This window comes from Anopheles nili, chromosome 2 (genome assembly GCF_943737925.1).
Source record: "Anopheles nili chromosome 2, idAnoNiliSN_F5_01, whole genome shotgun sequence".
NCBI lineage: Eukaryota > Metazoa > Arthropoda > Insecta > Diptera > Culicidae > Anopheles > Anopheles nili.
Window position 1 is genome coordinate 72,546,568 of NC_071291.1, and position 10,808 is coordinate 72,557,375.

The 10,808-nt window shown below is 50.6% G+C and overlaps 1 protein-coding gene across 1 annotated transcript; it reads right to left on the reverse strand.

The window, feature by feature from the left end:
• Positions 1-8,783: 8,783 nt before the first annotated feature.
• On the reverse strand, positions 8,784-10,808 carry LOC128730131 (carboxylesterase 1E-like). Its single transcript, XM_053823163.1, has 4 exons — positions 10,584-10,808; positions 10,252-10,515; positions 9,148-10,181; positions 8,784-9,084 (listed from the first exon to the last, which is right to left on the reverse strand). The coding sequence occupies exons 1-4, from the start codon at positions 10,806-10,808 to the stop codon at positions 8,784-8,786; spliced, it is 1,824 nt and encodes a 607-aa protein (XP_053679138.1).

A 10,808-nucleotide genomic window follows, 5' to 3' on the forward strand; every position in this document is an offset into this window, starting at 1 on the left:
TGCCCTCTGTTACCTGAAGGGCTCACAGGACTCTAATAAACTCCAGCTCGTTCCATTACCAACGTGTCAGTGCGTTCGGTTTGTGTAACTTTTCTCGAAGTGGCCCCCTTGTAATTCGATAGCGAACGTCCAGCGCACCGACAGCGACAGGCCAGGGGTGTACTTTCAAATTCACCCAACCCAGCCACCCACACTGGCAATAGCGCAGTTTCGACAGTTCAAATTTGCTTGCCCGAGCTGGGCAGGCTTTTGTACGATGGGCTCGGTGGTGCCGGTAAAGCATAAAAGATCAATTTGACTAAAAGCGCCATCGGTACGCCCAGGAATGGATGGACAGGCAGGGAGTAAATGTGCGGGTGGAGGGCTGAAAGTTTTCGGCAAACTTTTGCCCTACTCCTGGGGTGCCCAAAAAGCGAAGCGGTCTAGGCAGCTCTTGGCGAGCGAGGAAAGCACGGTGGGAAAATTAACATTGCGGCTAATTTAATTACAAACTAAGCGTAGGTGAGCACAACCGTTGGCACCGAGGGAGCACGGTGGTAGTGGTGGGTGGAAAGCGGTCTCCTATCATGGCGTGGAATGGTATGGCCAGGTGAAAATCCGTTGTCCACCGCCGTACAAGGGCTTCACAAACAACCGAAACAACAGACTGGGGTGTCCTTTTTGTCCTGCCGACGCGTTCCAGCGGAACCATTCAGTTGCAATGAATAGTCGGGGCGCTTTTCTCGGGCTCCCATTGGGGGGGTGGGGCCATTTTTCCTCTGCAACACCCACTCGAGACATCGAGATGACACGAGATGAGATAACCTACTCGAGAAGGCACTACCGGGCACTAGCCGAGATCCCGTCGGTTTCGTCACACAGCTAGTTCGAAGAATGCACACCCACGCATGGGCGAGAGCATAATTTACATAAAATCTAAACCACGGCCGATTTCGGCCCAACGGTTCGTTCTACTCACGGGGCTCACGAGGAAAGGACGGCCGGGATGGGCCAAACTTCGCCGTATCATAATTAATAAATGATTATTCATGGCGTTTGGCCGCCAACCGGTCCCCGGGGGAAGGAGGTTGCAATGGCCGGGGCATTTTTCCTCCCTCGCAGAAAGCCTGAAAGTTGCCTTGGGTTGGAAGCGGACGAGAGCGAACGAAGAGCATAAGCTGCGGAAAGTTTGTAATATCAAGTGTGATGGCTGGTAATTCGCTTAAATTGTTGATGGAAAATCTGTCGGACGCGTTGTGGCGAGATTCCCGGGAAGAAAGATGGACAGGGCGCAAGGACACGGCCGCTTGTTTGGTATAATTTTGCCTTCACGAGATTGTAATGCCGCTCGAGTGTGTTTATTTTCTTTTTCAAGAATGACATTTTACTGCATGAGAAGTTCTGTAACTTCTGTGACTACTTGGATAACAACAGTCTTGTCAGATCATTGGCCCTCATATGGAAAGGGCTTGCCAAACTAAAACAACCTGATTTAGAATGCTATTAAAGACGTCCTTGTATTAATCGTGGATTGGCTTTATCTCCAATCGAAGAACCCCCGTGGTAAACTTACGAGACAATTAGTAAGGACAGATCAAAATCGTACGGAGAGGCGCGACCGATTGACATCCACCAAGACCGCTTTTCACTCTCAAATCCCTAACCATGGCCATGAATCGCCTAGCATCGCTAGCGATCCAACCCCGGAGACGGCCCGATTTTCCACCTCACAGTTTGCTATCGAAATAATAAATTTGTCTGCGAATTAAATTTTATTCAAATTTATGGCCGCCTGGGAAATTACAATAATTGCACCCGGTGCAGTGTGTGTGTGTATCGCACGAGGTTTCCTCGGGTTCGGCAGCTGTGACCGTGAAAACCGCAACCCCTATCGGGCCTGTTCCAATCTGCACCCTTGAACATCTCGCGCACACGGGGCCAACATGCGGGCAAAACTTCGCGTAGGTCGAAGTTGCAAGCCAAACTTCCCCATCCCTTAAGGTTGTTCGCATTTAATTTGTTTTATAATAATGCGTACATGTCGCCTGGCGTGCTCGTGGCTTGGTCTTGTTAGCGTTAGCGTCACGATTCCACCAACCACTAGCGGCTGTTCGCATTAAAATAGCCCAAGCCGTTGTTTTCTTTTCTTCGCGATTCGCGGTTCGTGAGGGAAAAATAAACTCCGGTTTCTCCTGGCAGACTCGAGGCTTACGTTTGCGTTTTGCGCGCGTGGTTGTAATCCTCTCGTGTCGTAAATCGGTACGCAAAGTGCAAAGTTTTCGCCGACAGACGGTGCGATTCCACCTACCCGGGAATGTTGGTACGCAAAAGCGTCCGGAAAACCTCCGGTTGGTATGCGCCGATAATCCCACGCGCGCGCGCGCGCTTGAGTTTATGTTTCACTTTCTTCTCCATTTGAGACCTGGCTTGGTCTGTCCTGGCGACGTGGTTCTGACTGTGCCACGAGTGCACTTTGTTCAAACATCTTCTACTTAACCGGGACAAAGCGAACGGAGGAAAACAGGCCCCGTTCGGTGCGGGAAAATCTTTATTTGCCCTTCGCCACGCTAAGTTCGTGAAAGTGAAAGTTCTACGCTAATGCGTCGCCTTTGCCGACGCCGGAGCGATGGAAAGAAAAATGGCACTGCAGTCGGGACGTGCGTGAAAGGATTCCGAAGGATTAAGGGAAGGCCACTGCACGGGTGGGAGTTTTCGGGCGAATGCATCAGTCTTAAGCAGATTAGCATTATTACGGGGTGGAAATGTTTGCCATTTTTCTTCACCCGATGCGATGGTTGTTCACATTGGAAAATGAAAATATGGAGAGGTTTTTAATGCCGGAAAATATGTTAAAACATTCAAATATATTTATTAAAACCGGGCACATCTTTGGAAGGAAGCTTGTGAAGAATCGATCAAAGAAACTTGCTATCAGCTGTCGCAGCAAACTTTCACGAAGCTTTCAATACTACGCAGAGTAAAAAGTTGCCTCCAGTTGCGAGTGCAATTAGCAAATGAAGATTCTCCACACTCGGTCAGGAGACAGGCGCCAGGACTTCGAAGTTTTTCCAGTCCCACCCGTATAAGCGGACTTCAAGTCAATCAGGTCTTGATCGGGGTGGCAGGGTTAATAAAATGAAATTACAACCACAACAGCAAATTACGGACAGGCGCTTCGTCAATCCGGGCAAATGAGCAGATTTCGTCAAATATTTACCTTTTCCGCTTGTGTTTTTTTTCTGTTTCGTCTTTCCACCGTTCTGGTGCGTGTTACACCCCCACCAGATGAGTTCGAAGCTCGACCACAGGCTTGCCCTTTTTCGGCGACACATTTCGCTCTTCTTCTCGACATCGTGCGGAATCGTTAGATCGTTTTGGACACCCAGACGGGGCCAGAAACGCTCAGGAAAAGCTGGTGACGTTCTCGTCAAAGTCAACATCATCATCGTCCTCGGGTCGGCGTCGTCCTCGGGTTGTCGCCGTCACGGGCAAACACTCCGTGGTCGTCCGTGAGGGAGTGAGCGACTAGCGGTGCTTTGCCTTTTTTTTTGTTGGTCTTCTCTCTCAGCTCGCCTCTAGTGCTTGGCGCCGTTCCGATGGATGAAAGCCAATGTACTCCCGGTGAAGGTTGCATATTAAGTGGATTTATCGTCGGTAAAGGATCAAAAAGCGTACGCGCGCTGGTGAGCCAGAGCAAGAGCCAGACCGGCTCGATAGCAAAAAAAAAAGTAACGAAAGGAACCGCTCCCCCAACCGGGACGAGAGATTGAAAGTTTTCCTTTCATTTCCCTGGTGCAGGTTGACGAAGTGTAACCAATCCACCCCGCCGGATCGGATGGAGAGCCGTTGTCGTTTGCGATGGCGACCGCCAGACGTGCGGTCGTGTCTGTAGCTAATAAAATCGGTCCGCAAATATTGAAAGAATAACCACGGTGCATGTAACCCGAGCGGGCATCTCGAGCGTGCTGCATCGAAGGTTCTGTGTCGGTTGATGGTTGCAATATGGCTTAAGATCGGGATCGAGTGTGGCATCCACTCGGAGCAGCGGTATTTAATACACCCTTCCGGTTGGTAGGTATTTGATACGTTTGTTAGTTTATCGCGGTTTGAGAAACAACTCATGGTGCGTGCGGATGAAGAAAGGATGTCCTTGAACGATACCCCAGATCACCGATCGTGTTGGGAAAAGCTTGAAAACAGGAAGGAATGCCAGTATTTAATGCATCATATTTCGATTGAAATGATGTTGACATTGAATAATAATTATATGCGAATGGGTGTACGCTCTTTCACGCTACAGAGAGTTCAAATTGTTTGCAAAGCACGTCCTTGAACTTCTCCTGAAGATACTCTCATCTAGCTACTGCTGTACGAGATCTCGAGCTGGTCTGAAACGCGCTTGTAGACGTACAAATGAAAGGTTGGAAACTCTTGCACTAAGGGTTTGTATGCATCGTCCACTTCACGTTTGCTGCCGCATTGCGTCGGTTAATGCCGCGAAACTCATCTAATCCCGTTAACCCACGCCGAGGACGAAGAACGGAACATCCCATTTTTTTTTATGCACGAACTCCACAACAAAAGCCATCCCAACGTTCCCGACATCGCCGAGTAACCACTTCGTCCGGTTGGCTCGGTACAAAACTCGCGAGTGGCCACTCGAAAACATCATCATCATCATCATCTGTTTTTCCCCGTCCCGAGACTCGTGGAGTGGTTCGCGGCCACGGTTCGGTTTTCATCGGCGTGCGGTCGGTCGGTTGGGTGAAAATTTTTAATTAATAAAGCAAGTTCCCACCACCGACATCCTTCCCTTGCGGCGATGGCCGGACATTGCGCGCGATCCTTTTGATCGATGGAAATGGTCGCGGTTTTCATGGGCCCCGGGATTAACGATTCTGTTTTTCCGCAAAACTCGTTCTCGGCCCCGGACCGGAACGAGCTGGCAGGCAAAAGTTGTCCGTCGTTGCGTGGGATCCCCATGGTGCAACCCATGGTGTACGTTCAGTACGCTCACACATATCCTGCTTGACGGCACCTTCCGATCGACTTCCGGTTGCCGAAAATTCCGGTGCACCGATGCCACCGGATGCCGGAACGTCCCACGGTGCGAAGTTCGGTCAGAATCGTTGCAGGCGGCGTAAATCTCTCTCGGCTGCCAGGCGGGACACGCGGATGAGGCGGTTTTGTTTGGCTTATGGCTTCGGTGGGTGCATATGTGCACCGTACAAGTGCGCTTGTGTGCACACCCACGTTCGTTTCAGTTCGCCGGTTGGCAGTGGGTTCAATGGGCTCCAGCAGGGAATCATGCGAATACGTTGTTTTCCTTCAACCGATATCCCAGCCGTGGGATGTGAAAGTTATGGGCCGGATTTACGCCCAGTTTTAGGAGCCTCGGGACGTCAATGGTGTGGGGATGAGGCCACTCAATGCCAGAGTGGGCTGGGCGTTTGCACCGTTGAGTTGGCTAGTAACTGGGCTGTAAAAATTAGTTCACCACGATGAATAGCGCAATGGTAACAAGTTGGGTTCAGAGGAGCTAAAAATAAGCTGAAAATCATTTTTGCTTGTGAAAAGAAGCAAGAAAATAGGAGTAATGTTGCGAAAGGAAGCAAAAACTCACCTCTTTTGCAACAACAGCTATACCTACAACAAAAACTTTACCCAACAAAAACTATACCAATAAAACAAATTGAAACGAAAGATTGAACGCATCGAAATGAAATCAAACAATTAAAAGTAGATTAGATCCGATGAACAAACAACCGATGTGAGAAAAAAAAGTGCAGCACGCCAAAGTGGACACTATACTGTCACCGAAACCCGATAAAGAAAGGCATCAAACCGGCGATCCCGAAACGAAGCAAACGCAATATCCCAACCACTCGAGCCCGTAGTAATAAACGGAAAAGTGGAAAATTTAAGTCGACCATAAATCGAATTCGAATCGTAAAAAAAAACGGGCACCACCCCGTAACGGGAGCGAGATTCATTTTTGACAATTTCAATCCCGCTCGGTCGGCTTGGCCAGCGAGGCTAGCGAACCGGCAAATGCACAACCCGGGCACCGAAACCGGTAGGCCAAAACCCGTACCCATATCCTGCGACGGAAGTCCTGTGAGCTCGTGGAAGCGGGCTCTCGGCCAGCACCGCGCAGTTCACGGCTCGTTTGGCATGGCGATAGTTTTCCTTTATTTATTCTAACCCCCATTCGTACGCTCGAACTCCACTCGTCATCGCGCAGGAACTTGCCGCTTTTGGCAACCGTTGAGAGGAGTGTTTTTTTTTGTTTGTTTTCGTTTGCTGTGTTGCCAGCCCTTGCTGGCCAGCCAGAACATTTGAATGATCTCGAAACGGCGGTTGAACTGGTCGAAAAACACACCCATACCCATAGGTACGCTTCGCGCAACTCCGGTTGAACCTGGAACTTGGCTGGTGGGGGGTGGGGACAACAAAAAATACAACTTCCTATCATAACAGGGTGAAATATGGGCAAATTTTTCTGTTACACTATTCCACCCTTGCGGTCGGAATAAATTGGCCAAAGTGCAACGGAGGGTGCGCCCCGGAAATGGAGTCGCATTTCTTCGCTTCAGCAGATTCCCGGATGCACCCGATTTCGTACGCGGTTGCATCCCGGTGGTTCGCAAGGACGCACCCGAAAGGCAGCTCTTGCGAGAGCTTTTGCGCCTTCGAATCGCGTGGCATTCGGTCGGTTGGATCGGAATAATTGGTGCCCCTATAGACAATTGGTAGAGGTCGGGTTTGAGTGAGGACGCACGGAAAAGTGCCCGAAATTGGCGCTGTTGAACCTTTTGGGTGGCCAACAAACATGAAGGCTTTTAAAGCCGTGCATTTATCAACAGTTGCCTCGCAAACCGGACAATGGCATCAATCTTGCTGAAGGCCTTCACGCACTGGATGCGGGAAAAATTCACAAGGCGGAACCCTCCCCGCATTGGAAAAGATGGGCGGCAGATAATGGGAACTATGCGATCTAGGGCACGCGTATTTTTCTTCCACTAAGCTGAAGCGAACGCCATTTTGGCACGAGATTCACGGCAAAAGGCCCCAAACGGCGCACGATTATCTGTGGGGCCATTTTTTGCTCCTTCTGCTCGTTTGTCTCCGTGTTTTTGCAGGCGCTTCCGGCAGGCGAGCCTACTCGTAGGCGAGGCCACGATGAAAATGATAATGACACCGGAACGCAACGGAACGATAATTAATGAGCCGACAAGGATAAACAGCGGACGTGGCCGGATTTGGCCGTCCTCAACCGGTTTCACCGTAGTCTCGGTGGCCTCTAGCCCAATGGCGCCTGATTTTCCGTTAAAAATGTTGCCTCACTCCGAATGGGCTCGTTATTTTCTTGCTTAATTTCTTGAGCAACATTAAAGCGTGCTTTGGGAGTTTTCATCAACCTTCGAGCGGATGAGGATGAGCGAGCACACAGCACCGGATATCGATGAATATTTCAATCCATTGCGAATGCGCCCGAACCAGCTCGGCTTTCTAATAATTATTGCACGCTTCCTTATGCGGGAAGGTAGGCACACTTCAAACGCCTGCTCGGGAAAATCCATTCAATTCGGTTACTTTACGGGATTTTCCACCCAGCAGCTCGATAAGAATGAAGAGCATTCATATTTCATCGATGAAAATGGCTCCACACCCCGGATGGAGCGTCCCAGACTGGGCGGAGAAAGGTGAAATGCGGGGGAAAACTTTAAACCCAAACACAAAAGCCCATTTTCGTCGGTATTGTTACAGAAAATAAACTCAAGAGAGCCTTTCGGTTTACGGTAATGCACTTGGGAAAACATTTTCGGAATTAGTATTTGAATAAGGTGGGACGGGTTTCGCCTCTCCAGACAGGGGTGGGTTTTTGCGCGCGGGTGGAAGACTTTCCCCGAAGGATGCGCGGGAGAGAAAGTGAGCATGAAAGAAAATTTTCTGCGGTACTGCGGTGTGGGTTGTGTGGGCGGGCTGCCCTCTTTTTTTTCGCCTTTTTACTTCCCGTCGATATCACCCCATCGGGTGTGCGAAGAAGGCACGAAAAGCGATAGGAACTGGCTCCAATCATCCTCCCGGGCTAAGAATGGAAAACATTGTGCTCCGGACTGAGACGAACGACGGGCCGGGTGGCTCTCGAGGAATGCCGAGATTCTGTCAAATCTGCAAATGGCCGAAAGCCGACCGAGAAGCAGGAAATAGGAAATGTCCGACCGAATGATTGCGAAGCCGGAATTCGAGAACACGCGACCGGAAACGGGACACGGGAGTACTTCCGAAGAGCTCGCTTCTCGCCATGCCCTTTTTCTTCGCTGTTTTTTTTGTTTGTGTATGGATGGGGGAGGTTTTTCCACCCTCCCATTCGAGTGGAGAGAATGTAAAATCCATCCGTTGCGTCGGGTATTTTTGCCGACTTCAAATGCGATTCCCTCCGGAGCCGGAACTGGAATGCCGAAACGGAATGGAATGTGCCGGCTTTTGTGCAGTTGTGTCTGTTTCAAAGAAAAGAAAACCCCAACCGATGATGAAGTGTATCTCGGTGAGTGAGCACATCCTGCAGAAGTAGGCTCTTATCGGGCGTCCCGTGGGAGTTGCAACTTGCCAGGTGAACATTCCACCCGTTTGCGATGAGGTGGATAAGCTGGTGCTCGGTCGCGTGGAAGGGTGAATGATAATGTTAGCACTGAGGCTGGAATCCTTCAGGACCTTTTCAGGACGGCAGAGTGTTCTTTCGATAAGCCCAGCGATAACGCGAAATGGCGAACGCACGTTGCGTTATCTCACCGAGATGCTTAGGTCACATTGTTTTTGGTATCTTCATCGAAAAGCTCGTAATCATAATCGTTATGGCGGGTTGCGAATGGCGCACCGTACGTCTGGGAAAGCTGCTCCAGCTTTGAGACGCCTTCGCAGCGTGAGTAGTACAGGCACTCGAAGGCGACCTGCCAAACGAGGTAGTAGAGATTCTGCCGTTCGTCGACGCTTCGCACTGTGAACTCTTCGTCCACGTTCAGGTACTGGGTGTGATTGTTCGCTTCGTTATACGCCGGCCATACTAGACCGGAGAGTTTACTGCGCTTTGGGGTGGGATTGCTGCAAATCGAAATGAACACATCTTGAATTGTAAACACACACACGCCCAAACAACATTCATACCCATATCTCACAAAATTAGCCACCAACTCGACGGTCCTGATGTGCACCGAGAGTTCCCGTCGATATGCGGATCGGTTGGCGATGGCTTCGCGCAGGTTGTACGGGCTAAAGATGTACCCGAGCTCGTCACCGTGGATGGCTCCGTACGCGTCCGTTTCCAGATCGGAAGCGTAGATCTTCTTCTTATACTCCCCGAACAAGCCATCAAACTCGAACCGCATGTAGTACAGCAGCCCAGGATCGAGCCGTTGTGCCATCTCACTCATCAACCGCCTGATCGGATAGTGAAGATTGGCCATGTTGGCCATTCTCTGGTAGAACAGCTTCTTGGAAGCTACGAGACCCTGACCGACGGCCCAATTCCCGACGTTGTCCAGAATGCTACCGATCTGACGCTTCACCGTCGGATGACGGCTGTTCGGGAAATTGTCGCTCATCCAAAAATCGAACACGTGTGGTAGCAGGAACTCGAACTCGGTCGATGTTTCGCTCATGAGGATGGGAATCTGGAGTGGGTTCCGTTCCCGAAGGAGCTCGTACGGTGGTTTGCTGAAGTAAGCTCCATCACCGGGTCGATCCTCGAGCGTCGGGATGAAACATGTGTAGAACATGCTGCAGAACGCGAACGTGTACCGGAACCTGCCATCTCGGATGAAGAACCTCCGAAAGTCTAGCGCACGAATTTCGTCCATTGTCGACGCGGGTAAATCTCGCAGATAGTTATCCAAACAACGACGGGTGTTGTACAAAACCGCCCACGGTGCTAGCATTGAGCCGCTTAACACTATCGCACCCTTGAAGAGATCACGCGCACGTTCGTGGTAGAGATGATGCGTCACTGCGCCTGCACCGGCACTATGCCCCATCAGAGTAACTCGCTCTGGATCACCTCCAAAGTGGTGCACGTTACGACGAACCCATTCAAGGGCCGCCAGTTGATCCTTCAGCCCGTAGTTACCGGTGATGTTGCGCTGCTCGTACTTCAGAAATCCAAGCACCCCGAGACGATAGTTCAGGGTTACTACGATCAGCTCCTGTCGGAGAACGGAAACGTCAGCTGTCATCTCGAGGATAGGCAGATGGGCTTTAGCTACTAATGCGTACATTTTCCATCAGTAAGTCCACCCCATGAACTTCTCCCGAGTCCGCAATGAAGCTGCCACCGTGAATGAACACCAACACCGGGTATTTGTGGGCAGTTCCATCGCTTTTCGTCTGGTTAGCCGGCGTGAACACGTTCAAAAACAGACAATCCTCGTCCCCTTTCACCTTATTCTGCCGGTTGATGTCGTCGAACTGCGCACACATGGCCCCGTACGCCGTGTATGTGTGATGACCTTTGGGATGATCATCTAGCCGGACGGGATCCTGTTATCAACGCGCGTGCCGAGGTGATGAGTGTTGAGAGTCAATTGATCTGATAATCGTGAACCTACCATAAATCGAAGCTCCCCAACCGGAGGCTTGGCGTAGCGCATTCCGAGGAACGCGCAATACGCCACATCATTAAACGTGCGGTTGTGAACTCCTTCGGCAGAGGTCTGTTCACCTAATTGCACTGTGCAGGGTGCAGGCTGCACCTCAGTAGGCTCTGTCGTCACATCACCTCTTGCGTTCACCACCAGCAGCACCAGCAGCACTATGAATGGGCCGATGCACAT